Here is a 13,206-nt window from a genome sequence, read left to right as displayed (position 1 = left end):
AGGAGGAGACCTAAATGGACATGTGGGAAGGAGTATGGACGGTTTTGAGGGAGTTCATGGGGGTTACGGATATGGTGTGAGAAATGGAGAGGGTGAAAGGATTTTGGAGTTTGCTGATGGAGCTGATTTGTTGATTTGTAATACTCAGTTCCAGAAAGAGGAAAATAAGCTTGTTACGTACACGTCAGGTGGGTCGACGACAACCGTTGACTACCTGATGGTGCGTAGGCGACATAGGGGGCACCTCCGGGACACAAAGGTGATCCCGGGGGAGGAGGCTGTTTCACAGCACCACTTGGTTGTCTGCGACATAAGGGTGAAAGGTGCGAGGAGGGCTCGGCGGGTGAAGTACCAACCGAGAATGAAGGTGTGGAGGTTGAAAGAGGTGACAGTAAGGGAGGCATTAAAAGAGAGGCTAAGTTGGGTAGAGGATGATGTGGTTGAGTTTGAAAGTGGTTGGATGTCAATGAAAGATAGTCTGTTGGGAGCCGTTGGTGAGGTATGTGGATGGACAAAAGGACCACCGAGGCACTCGGAAACATGGTGGTGGGATGATGAAGTTGGAAAGAGGATTGACGAGAAGAGGAAGAAGTTGAAGGAGTGGCAGAAGGCGAAGGGTGCGGGAGCAGAAAAAGCGGAGCATGGAAGTTATAAGGCAGCCAAGAAGGCTGCAAAGAAAGAAGTAGCAAAGGCGCAGGAGACATGTAGGAAAATGTTCGGAGAACGCTTGGATTCGGAAGAGGGTCAGAGAGTGGTATTCAGGATTGCAAATCAGATAGCGAAAGAGAGGTGTGATGTGATGGGGGTGAGTTGCTTGAAGGATGAAGTGGGACAAATCGTTGTGGACCCAGATGGAATTAAAGGAAGATGGAAAAGATATATGGAAATGCTGTTGAATACAGAGAATGCATGGGCTGGCAACATAGAGAGTAACCCAGTTTTAGGACCGGCAGAGAAGATAACTGAGAAGGAAGTTGAGGAAGCGATAAAAGCAATTAAGAGTAGAAAAGCGGGAGGGCCGACGGGAGTTGTGGGAGATATGTTGAAGGCAGCGGGAAATTGGGGTGTGAAGAGAATGACAGAGATCTGCAATCTGGTGGTGAAAGAGGGCCGCATTCCAGTGAATTGGGAACTGAGTACCCTCGTCCCTCTATGCAAGGGGAAAGGTGAGCCTCTGGAGTGTGGCTCATACCGAGCGATAAAGTTATTGGAGCATGGAATGAAGGTATTGGAAAGGGTGTTGGAGAGGAGGATAAGGAAGAAGGTGAACATCGACGAAATGCAGTTTGGATTTATGCCAGGAAGAGGAACGACAGACACGCTCTTTATTGTGAGGCAGTTGCAGGAGAAGTACATGGAGAAGAGGAAGAAGTTGTTTCTTGGGTTTATTGATCTGGAGAAAGCATTCGATAGGGTTCCACGCGAAGTATTGACATGGGCATTGAGGAAATTAGGAGTGGAGTAATGGTTGATCAGAGAAGTGATGGCAATGCACAAAAGAGCGCGCACAGCTGTAAGGACGAAGGACGGGAACAGTGGTGAGTTTGAGGTGAAGTTGGGAGTGCATCAGGGGTCAGTACTAAGTCCACTACTATTTGTAGCAGTGATGGAGGTGCTGGCTCAGAACGTAAAGGAGGGTTTACCGTGGGAGTTGTTGTATGCAGATGATCTGGTGTTGATTGCGGAAAGTATGGATGGACTTAAGGAAAAGATGAACAAGTGGAAGGAATGTATGGAGACAAAAGGTCTGAAGGTGAATGTCCAAAAGACGAAGGTGATGGCAAGTGGTAAAGCATGTGGTGAGGTGGAAAGAATAGTCAGGTTCACTATGTAATTTCGTTGGAATTTTTGGGGGATTTGGAAAACTATATATTTTTGGAAACTATATTGTATAGTCAGTCAGAAAACCAATGTTGCTATTTGCACAGACTCCTGTATGGCGGCCATCTTGGATTTTCAAAATTGCCGCCGGAGAACTAATTTTTCTCAATATCTCAGCTTCTAAATAACATAGAGCTTTGATTCTAACGGCTAAAACATTTTCCAGGGCCCCGAATCCAATGGTAACAAGTTCGATAAGCTAGACATGACCATAGAGCTCCTATGTGGCGGCCATCTTGGATTTTTCAAACTGGCCGCCGTAAAACTGATGTTTCTCAATATCTCAGCTGCTAAACAACATAAAGCTTTGATTCTAACGGCTAAACATACATTTTCAAGGGCCCCGAATCCAATGGTAACAAGTTCGATAAGCTAGACATGACCATAGAGCTCCTATGTGGCGGCCATCTTGGATTTTTCAAACTGGCCGCCGTAAAACTGATGTAACTCACCTTCTAAAGAACACAGAGCTTTGATTCATCATTGAGTAAAGTCATCATCATCCTCATCATCGCTTTCGTTCATCACATCTTGAGAGTCCTCATCATTTTGGCACTGGATGTCACACTGACAAAGGTCTGTACAAGCCAAGTTGTTTGTTCTGCAGGAACATCTAGATGAAGAACAGTCTGTTTTGCACTGACATCTAACCATTTGAATGATGGCCTTGGAGGCTGGAGGCTCCTCAGTTGTGGTTGGTTTCACTTGTCCATCCGTGTCTTTGTAAAAGCCGTTTTGCAGGGGATTCAGCTGAGGATCCTGTTGAGCAATGCTTGCCTGACCCCACACTCTGGCTTGGATATGGACTCTAAGGATGTGCTGCTTGAGAGCTCCAAGAGTAGGAGGAAGCCTGTCACTTTCTGCCATGTGTTTGCAAAAGAGATACCATCGTAGTTCGGGGATGCTGTCGATGTGGATGCCATTTGGAGAGTAAGCAGCGCATACAATGTTAGCTAGTGTGGACAACATGTCCTCCGTCACTTCAGTTGCATCTGAAAGCATTCGCACGGTGTCTATGACATCTTCACTTGCTTTGAGGTAGACATGCAGCCAGGTTGCTTTGCCTATTCGAGAGAACCTCCCAGTGTTGTCTGCCCCTGTGAAAGCATGAAAGGCTGGCAATGCCTTTGCTCTTTCGACCCCTAGAGCTGTCCACAGTGGCTCTATTTGAAGTATTCCAGAGGCCATGGAAATGGATGTATTCCTCAGCAGTAAGTCATAGTTTGCTATGACTAGTACCAGGACATCTGTGTCGGGAGAGAAGAACACCAACTGCGCATCATGTGGGTTTCGCTGGGGTGCCAGCACGGCCTGGTGGATCAACAGGGTGTCAGCTTCTTCATGGTTGTTGTCCTCGAAGAGCAGGTCACTGTTGCTCCTAGTACGCCCTGAAGCAGACGTGATGATCAACTTGGATGAGTGACTGTTGTATTCTAGAGTTTTCGCTGCCAGATAGTCAGTCAGATCAGCCTTTGTTTTGTCATGAGAAAGGAATCTGCTCATTGGGATGTGTTTGATGTTGGTGTCATCTCTGACTTGATACTGTACTGCATCCTTTCCTTGCCTTATTTTAGCCCTGGTAGCACTCTTCAGAGAATCGTTTTTGTACGTATCAAAGACCAGTATGATCTCATCACAATCTTTTGTTAGAGACATGAGTCTGTCATTGAAGCATTCACCCAGATCGTTGACTTTCACTGCAGTGGCTGGTTTCTTTGTCAGCTTATGCACAAGTACCATCCCATCCACCAGTGCAATCTTCCGACTTGTAGGTTTACTAGATGTGGATGCCATAGGGCATAGTTCTTGTGTCCATTGGATCTTCTTGTAGAACACTTGCAGCTGGTGTCTGCTGCTGATCTTCGGGGTGAATTTCTGCTCTTGCTAACTTGTCGAGGAGATGAATTAACTTCGACTTGTCAGTGCATGGAAGAATTGTCCCATCTGGAGCGAACAGTGCTCTTGGTGTCACAGTGAACTCGTAATTTCCGATGGCATATTTCTGGTTGACGTCTCTGTTTGACTTGGCAAGGACCATGAGCCTTCCGTACAGTTCCTTAGTCTCCTTCAGATCCACAGTCCTGTCTCTGAGTTTCACTGTGGTTCTCTTGTTCCCAGATGTGAACATCTTGTTGTTCTCCTTCTTGACTGGTGCCCAGAGGCTAACATCTCCATTGATACGCTCCGACACGTAGTCTTCATACAACGTCTGACCAGTGACATCAATGTTCAAGATCTGTGGTACATACTCGTCTGGGATGTAAGCATTCGTTATCACATTGTGCAGCTTGTCACCTTCAGTGTCAAATGGATTCCCGTGACTCAGTATCGCAGCCTTGATCTTGTTGATTGCTTCATGCTCCCTCTTGACTGCACTTGGACCAAGGTCATGATGTTCTGTGATCTTGTCATCTTCCAGGCCAAACTGACTCTTGAAGTCTTTTGACAGGCATGATAATTCTGGTGTAACCATGAAGAATCTCTGTCTAGCATTGGCATTGTTAGAGATGCCAATCAGTCCAGAGTGAATCTTCATCAGCTTGTTCAGATGTTCACATGCATGATCTGGTCCAATGGATACAAACGGGATGTCATTCTTGGTTACTGATAGATTGCCAGCTCCTAGTTCTTCCCAGGTCCTAGGGTGATTGGTTCTTAGGTCATACATGTCTGCGATGTATCGGAGCTCCACATAGGAGCTCTATGGTCATGTCTAGCTTATCGAACTTGTTACCATTGGATTCTGGGCCCTTGAAAATGTATGTTTAGCCATTAGAATCAAAGCTTTATGTTGTTTAGAAGCTGAGATATTGAGAAACATCAATTTTACGGCTGCCAGTTTGAAAAATCCAAGATGGCCGCCACATAGGAGCTCTATGGTCATGTCTAGCTTATCGAACTTGTTACCATTGGATTCGGGGCCCTTGAAAATGTATGTTTAGCCATTAGAATCAAAGCTTTATGTTGTTTAGAAGCTGAGATATTGAGAAACATCAATTTTACGGCTGCCAGTTTGAAAAATCCAAGATGGCCGCCACATAGGAGCTCTATGGTCATGTCTAGCTTATCGAACTTGTTACCATTGGATTCGGGGCCCTTGAAAATGTATGTTTAGCCGTTAGAATCAAAGCTCTATGTTATTTAGAAGCTGAGATATTGAGAAAAATTAGTTCTACGGCGGCAATTTTGAAAATCCAAGATGGCCGCCATACAGGAGTATGTGCAAATAGCAACATTGGTTTTCTGACTGACTATACAATATAGTTTCCAAAAATATATAGTTTTCCAAATCCCCCAAAAAATCCAACGAAACTTTTAATCTGGACATACTGAACCAGACTAGAACTGGGAAGTGGCCATGTGCTGTGTGCAGGAAGGGTGTCGGAGTGAACTCCATTCAATGTACAATGTGCGCTGAATAGGTTCATCAAAAATGTAGTGGTCTGAGAGGGTCATTAACCAGTGTGGCAGCTACATTCAAATGTAAGGTGTGCACAGAGGGAGCTGCAGATGGAGGAAATGTTGAGTTGGATCTTGGAGACGACGTGAAGCTGGAAGGTGTGAAAACATTTTGCTACCTCGGAGACGTGCTGAATGGAGAAGGTGGATCAGACTCGGCAACGGTTGCTAGAGTGAGATGTGCATGGAAGAAGTTTCGGGAAGTGAGTGGCGTGCTGATGAGGACCGGAGTGTCGTTGAAGCTGAAGGGAAAGGTGTATGCTGCATGTGTGAGAAGTGTTATGATTTATGGGAGCGAGACATGGGTAATGAACGTAGACCAGCAACCAAAGGCTGGAAAGGGTGGAAATGCGAATGGTTTGGTGGATCTGTGGAGTATCGTTGAGAGAGAGGAAGACAAATGATGAATTGCGAAAGATGATGGGAATAAAGCCTGTGATTGATGCTGTGATGAGGAACAGGTTGAGATGGCTTGGTCATGTGTTGAGGAAGGATGAAAGTGACTGGTTGAGAAGAGTGATGGAAATGAATGTCGAAGGAAGTAGAGGACGGGGAAGACCGAGAAAGACTTGGCTAAAGATGGTGGAAGAAGAAATGCGGGCAAGGGTGTTAACAAGGAGAGATGCAGAAAATAGGGCAAAATGGAGAAGATTGTCATGGGGATCGCAAGGCTAACCGCCTCTCTAGCAGGGAAAATGGCCTTAAAATACATGTTGTTGTGTTATAAAAAATATAATAACCACCTTTAGAGGCCATTTTTCCCTGCAAGCGGGGGTTGGCCTTTTTCGGGAACCGTGGTTGTTGTTGTTTTTCGCTCCCCTTTTTGAAGCAATGTTTTACGGCCGGATGCCCTTCCTGACGCCAACCCTTTTTGCCGCCTTTAACGACAATCAGGGAATTACCAGTGAACTAGTCCTCAATTAGCCGACCTCGGAAGGATGACAGGCTGAGTCAACCCCCCTGGCATTAATTCAGCGATCGACCGGGATTCGAACCCAGGATCCTAGGATCCTAAGCTGACACCCTAGCCGCTAGCCCAACACCAGGGTTGTGTTGTTGTTGCATATCAATACACAACAACACAACATGCATTTTAAAGGCCATTTTCCCTGCTAGAGCGGGGGTTAGCCTTGTTGCATATCAATCTCGCCTGGAAAGCATGTGAAATTTCATATTGCATGTTTTTTCTATCACACTTCCAGGTTTGGTTGTGTGTTCCTTCATGATGTCCAAATGACAGTTTATTTTCTGTAAAAGGCTGTCTTCCAAACTAGTGGATACATGTTCCAGAAATGCATTGTTTAAATATTTGTTACTCGTTGTTGATATGCTGATTAATATATGTAAATCTGTGAAATAAGAATTTTTGCTGTTGTTTCCAAGGTTTTAAGTTGACTTTGAAAAAGACAGGAAATAGTTATCGCCTGACTCGAATAAATAATATGTACCTTCACAAATGAGGTTGGGACCATTACGAGCCTATTTGAACAAGAATGAACAAAATAGGTACATAGTAAAGACACCTGTGCATAGCTGCCGCTGCAGACAGTGGCGCGCCAGTCAGGAACGTCAACGCAGTCTGGGTGGCGCAGCAAATAGTTGTCATGTCGCAAAACAAACGATCCAGGGAATGAAGTCACAGAACCATCTTCATCATGAAATATTGCTGTCTTGTCTCCATCCTCGTCCACACGTCGGAACCAGGGTCCTGGTTCACCAAAAAACACCCGGTTCTGTGGCTAGGGTGACAAGCAATGATTGGAACATTAAATGATGATTTTTTTAATATACATTTTATAAAATCTGGATGGTCAAGTGTTAAAATAACTTTAATGAAATAATTTAAATAAGTCAATGTAATTCACATGTAGCGCCTCCAGAAAGTATTCACACCCCTTGAAGTTTTTCACATTTTGTTGTGTTACAGCCTGAATATAATCTGGTGTAATCTGGTGGTGAAAGAAGGCCGCATTCCAGTGGATTGGGAACTGAGTACCCTCGTCCCTCTATACAAGGGGAAAGGTGACCCTCTGGACTGTGGCTCGTATCGAGCGATAAAGTTATTGGAGAATGGAATGAACGTATTGGAAAGGGTGTTGGAGAGGAGGATAAGGGAGAAAGTGAAGATCGATGAAATGCAGTTTGGATTTATGCCAGGAAGAGGAACGACAGACGTGCTTTTTATTGTGAGGCAGTTGCAGGAGAAGTACATGGAGAAGAGGAAGAAGTTGTTTCTTGGATTTGTTGATCTGGAGAAAGCATTCGATAGGGTTCCACGTGAAGTAGTGACATGGGCATTGAGGAAGTTAGGAGTGGAGGAATGGTTGATCAGAGTGGTGATGGCAATGTACAACAGAGCACACACAGCTGTAAGGACGAAGGACGGGAACAGTGGTGAGTTTGAGGTGAAGGTGGGAGTGCATCAGGGGTCTGTACGAAGTCCACTACTATTTGTAGCTGTGATGGAGGTGCTGGCTCGGAACGTAAAGGAGGGTTTACCGTGGGAGTTGTTGTATGCACATGATCTGGTGTTGATTGCAGAAAGTATTGATGGACTGAAGGAGAAGATGAGCAAGTGGAAGGAATGTATGGAGACAAAAGGTCTGAAGGGGAATATCGGAAAAACGAAGGTGTTGGCAAGTGGTAAAGCATGTGGTGAGGTGGAAAGAACTGGGAAGTGGCCGTGTGCTGTGTGCAGGAAGGGTGTCGTAGTGAATTCCATTCAATGTACAATGTGCGCTGAGTGGGTTCATCAAAAATGCAGTGGTTTGAGAGGGTCATTAACGAGTGTGGCAGCTACATTCAAGTGTAAGGTGTGCACAGAGGGAGCTGCAGATGGAGGAAATGTTGAGTTGGATCTTGGAGACGGCGTGAAGCTGGAAGGTGTGAAAACATTTTGTTACCTAGGAGACATGCTGAATGGAGAAGGTGGATCAGACTCGGCAACGGTTGCAAGAGTGAGATGTGCATGGAAGAAGTTTCGGGAACTGAGTGGTGTGCTGACGAGGAGGGGAGTGTCGTTGAAGCTGAAGGGAAAGGTGTATGCTGCATGTGTGAGAAGTGTTATGATTTATGGGAGCGAGACTTGGGTAATGAACGAAGAGCAGTAAAACTTGAAAATCCTCTATATCTCTTTGCTGATGACTCTACTCTCTGTCGCTCCATTCCTCATCCCTCAGATCGGCAGTCTGCAGCCTCCTCACTCTCTGCAGACCTGGACAAAATCACAGACTGGGCAAACAAGTGGAACATGTCTTTCAATCCTGACAAATCTCACACTCTTACGATGCCTCTCCGAAAAGACCGACTGGACAACCCTCCCATCCACTTTCTGAATAATCCTCTCCAAGAAGTTCTGTCACTCAAGCTTTTGGGTCTCACTATCTGCCATGATCTTTCCTGGGAAAACCACATTTCAAATCTGGCCTCCAAAGCCAGTCGCCGACTGGGCATCCTCCGTCGTGCGAAGTCCTTCCTTGGCACACCTGAGCTCCTCACCACGTACAAGGCTTTCATCGGCATCTCAATGGAATACTGCTCTCCCCTCTGGGCTGGTGCTCCTGCCTCACACCTAGCTCGTCTTCACGCTGTTGAAACCAAAGCGTTTACAATCATTGGAATCTCCCGCGATGAAGCTAACTCCAAGGGCCTTTCACTCACTCACCACAGGCAAGTTGGTGGTCTTTCCGTCTTCTACCGACTCCTCTCTGGCCTTGCCAGCGGCTCTGCCCCCCCCCCCCCCAGCTCTCTCTGGGCTCTGTCCCGCAAATATTCCTACAGGTCGCACAAGATCTGCCTGCAACTCTCTTATGGTTAAACTGCCAAAATCAACTCTCTGCTCACCTTCACTCCTTCATTCCTCTTTTCTCCCGCCTCTGGAACAAACTCCCTCACTCTCTTCAATCCCACTCCACCCTCCAGGTCTTTAAAACAGCTGTTCACCACCATCTCCTATCTTCCCCCATCCAAAACCTTGATCTTTTATACCCCCGCTAATTTCACCCCCAATCCACTTTTTTGAAATACCAACTTCTGCCCTGGAAGGCCTTTGTGTCCTTGTGTTTTATACTTCTCCCACCCCCCCCCCCCACCCCTTCCCACACCTCCTCCCCCCAAGCCCTCTCCTTCCCACACATCTCCCTCCTCTCAAATGTTGTGTTTGTGTGCTTCCCCTTCTCTCCCCATCTCGTCTTCCGCTCCCTCTTTTTATATATTTTGTTTGTCTGGTTGATTTGTTTGTGAAATAAATGTTAGCTCTTTCACGAGCCTCAATTCAGTATACAAAAAAAAAAAAAGCAGCAACGAAGGCTGGAAAGGGTGGAAATGCGAATGGTTCGGTGGATGTGCGGAGTATCGTTGAGAGAGAGGAAGACAAATGATGAATTGTGAAAGATGATGGGAATAGAGCCTGTGATGGATGCTGTGAAGAGAAACAGTTTGAGATGGTTTGGTCATGTGTTGAGGAAGGATGAAAGTGACCGTTTGAGAAGAGTGATGGAAATGAATATGGAAGGAAGTAAAGGACGGGGAAGACCGAGAAAGACTTGGCTAAAGATGGTCGAAGAAGAAATGCGGGTAAAGGGGTTAACAAGGGGGGATGCAGAAAATAGGGCAAAATGGAGAAGATTGTCATGGGGACCGCAAGGCTTTCCCCCGCTCTTGCAGGGAAAATGGCCTTAAAATGCCTGTTGTCGTTGTTGTTGTTGTTGTACAGCCTGAATATAAAATGGATAAAATTGAAATTTTGTCGCCACTGATCTACACAAAATACCCCATAATGTCAAAGTGGAATTATTTTTTAGAAATTTTTACAAAATAATTGAAAATGAAATACAGAATTATCTAATTTGAATAATTATTCAACCCTTGAGGCAATGCTTCATCGAAGCACCTTTGGCAGTGATTACAGCTTCGAATCTTCTTGGGTATGTCTGTATCAGCTTTGAACATGGTCTTAGATGGGTGATGAGCTGTGTTCGGTTTCTGTCAGATATCGCGCTTTGCATTCAGGCCAAAGAGGTCAATTTTCATCTCATCAGACAACAGAATATTTTGCCTCATGCTCTCAGAATCTTTCATGTGCCTTTTTGCAAACTCCAGGTGTGTTGTCATGTGACTTTTCTCAGGAGTGGCTACCGTCTGGCCACTCTCCCATAAAGCCTAGATTTGCGAAGTGCTACAGAGACTGTTGTCCTGCTGGCAGGTTCTCCAAGTCTCAGCCAAGGAACTATGTAGTTATGTCAGTGGTCCTAACAAAGGTCCTTCTTGCCCAGTTGCTTAGTTTGGTCGAACATGTAGCTCTAGGAAGAGTCTGGGTAGTTCCATCGTCTTTGCATTTCCTAATGATGGAGCTCACTTTGCTCTTGGGAACTTTCAACACTCTAGGAATTGTTTTATACTCTTCCCCCGTTCCTTGACTCCTCACTATTATATCTCGGAGTTTTATGGACAGTTTCTTCTACTTCATGGTTGAGTTTCTGCTCTAACATGCACTGTCAACTGTGGGACCTTATATAGAAAGGTGTGTTTCTTTCTAAATCATGGCCAATCAATTGAATTGGCCACAGGTAGACTCCAATCAAGTTGTAGAGACATCTCAAGGATGATCAAAGGAAATTGGATGCACCTGAGCTCAATTTGGAGTGTCATGGCAAATGGGTGGAATATTTATTGACTCGACATTTCAGCTTTTAATTTTTAATTATTTTGTAAAAACTTTAAAAAAAAATAATTCCACTTTGACATGATGGGATATTATGTGTAGATCAGTGACAAAAACAAAATCTCAATTTAATCCATTTTGAATTCAGGCTGTAACACAACAAAAGGTGGAAAAGTCAAGGGGTGCGAATATTTTCTGAAGGTGCTGTATACATGATCGATTTTTTTTCTGGACAGAAACAGGCACACTTTAATAATCTCTTGCTAATATGTTATATCCACTCTTCATTGTTCAACAAACAACTTGTGTCAAAAAGGTAACTAAAAACTTACAGTGTCAATCGCAACGGCACACTCGCGGCACTTTGTGGAACAGCACAGCATACCGGAACTCCTTGGAAGGACACAGCAGACAGGTTGTTGCAGGGACAACTTTGCCAGTTGTTATTGAGTCGGAATGCAATGGCACTGACATGGCGATCTTTGAGAGCTGCAAACCGACTGAAGGTCACGTTCTCGACCTTAATGGGCCCATCGTAGATTTGGAAACCACGCAGGGGATAGATACTAGGGTACGAAATAAAGTAATTAAGCAATGGCATGTGTTTTGCAATAATAAGAATAAATATATATAATACATTTTACAATACCTTGAGGTACCCAAGAGTTGTTGGACATTTTATTGAAAATTATATCTATTTTGAAAAGACAGCCCCTTTAAATTTATTCAGATGGTGAAAAGTTGTTTGAATGGTTATTATGTTCATGGGAGTTTCAAATAAAAATGGCCTTCTGTTTATCATTAAAAAAAAAAAATTGAGACAAGACCTTGTTGCAATAATTTAATAATTTTAACATGGTACCACCGAGTAGTGCATGATGCATCATTTTATGTACAATTGCATAGAGAGCTCAGGAAGCTGATATCTCAAAATTAATCAAGAATGAAACCTTCAAAATTGAAGTGTTTAAATAAGTCACATATATAAAGTTATTCACTTTGTATCACCAAGTTGTTCTGAAAGTTGAGTGATGTTGCTGAGTAACTAGAGCATGACAATGCCAGGAATACTGATGCTGCCACAGCAACTGTATATCATCTCGTTATTTAAGCTGATCTGACGGAAACCCACGATAAAAGGTATCTCATGATATGTATATGTGGATCATTCCTGCTGCACACAACAGTTAATGTGATCATAAAGTTATTGGAAAAGGTGGTCAACCCTATTCGGTCATATTACTTCCCCAACTTAGGCCTCCGCTTACAAACAATACCCTGGCTTCTTGAACACATGCAATACTAATTGGAGAGGCAGCCAAATGTGATTCGCCATTGAGACTCACAGATAGACATGCAATATGTTTGTCTTTTGATTAAATCGATCAGCAAAGCAATGGGTACGCACGGCTAGTTTCACCCTAAATTAAAAATGTGTTATACATATATATATATATATATATACATATATATATATATATATATATATATATATATATATATATATATATATATATATATATATATATATATATATATATATGCTCAGAGGCAAAAGTTTTTTGTTTTTTTTTGTATACTGAATCGAGGCTCGTGAAAGAGCTAACATTTACTTCACAAACAAATCAACCAGACAAACAAAATATATAAAAATAGAGAGCGGAAGACAAGATGGGGAGAGAAGGGGAAGCACACAAACACAACATTTGAGAGCAGGGAGATGTGTGGAAGGGAGAGGGCTTGGGGGGAGGAGGCGTGGGAAGGGGGGGGGGAGGAGGCGTGGGAAGGGGGGGAGGGGGGAGGGAGAAGTATAAAACACAAGGACACCAAGGACTTCCAGGACAGAAGTTGGTATTTCAAAAAAGTAGAATTGGGGTGAAATTAGCGGGGGTAGAAAAGATCAAGGTTTTGGATGGGGGAAGATAAGAGATGGTGGTGAACAGCTGTTTTAAAGACCTGGAGGGTGGAGTGGGATTGAAGAGAGTGAGGGAGTTTGTTCCAGAGGCGGGAGAAAAGAGGAATGAAGGAGTGAAGGTGAGCAGAGAGTCTTGATTTTGGCAGTTTGACCATAAGACGGTTGCAGGCAGATCTTGTGCGACCTGTAGGAATATTTGCGGGACAGAGCCCAGAGAGAGCTGGGGGGGCAAGGCCAGAGAGGAGTCGGTAGAAGATGGAAAGACCACCAACCTGCCTGCGTGAGTGAG

At 44.3% G+C, this 13,206-nt stretch overlaps 1 protein-coding gene across 3 annotated transcripts in view; it reads right to left on the bottom strand.

Moving 5' to 3' along the window:
* Nucleotides 1-13,206, bottom strand: part of CEMIP (cell migration inducing hyaluronidase 1) — a 219,980-nt gene that overhangs the window by 68,233 nt on the left and 138,541 nt on the right. For all 3 annotated transcript variants that reach the window (XM_068108654.2, XM_078773005.1, XM_078773006.1), the window contains 2 exons: nt 11,388-11,568; nt 6,864-7,079 (listed from right to left, as the gene is read on the bottom strand). In XM_068108654.2, the coding sequence (XP_067964755.2) occupies nt 6,864-7,079; nt 11,388-11,568 (397 nt within the window). The remainder of the gene's footprint in view (nt 1-6,863; nt 7,080-11,387; nt 11,569-13,206) is intronic.

The sequence above is a fragment of the Myxine glutinosa genome, chromosome 2, assembly GCF_964187855.1.
Source record: "Myxine glutinosa chromosome 2, kmMyxGlut1.1, whole genome shotgun sequence".
Lineage (NCBI taxonomy): Eukaryota > Metazoa > Chordata > Myxini > Myxiniformes > Myxinidae > Myxine > Myxine glutinosa.
The sequence above is the reverse complement of the archived record's forward strand: the minus strand, read 5'-3'. Positions and strand labels throughout refer to the sequence as shown.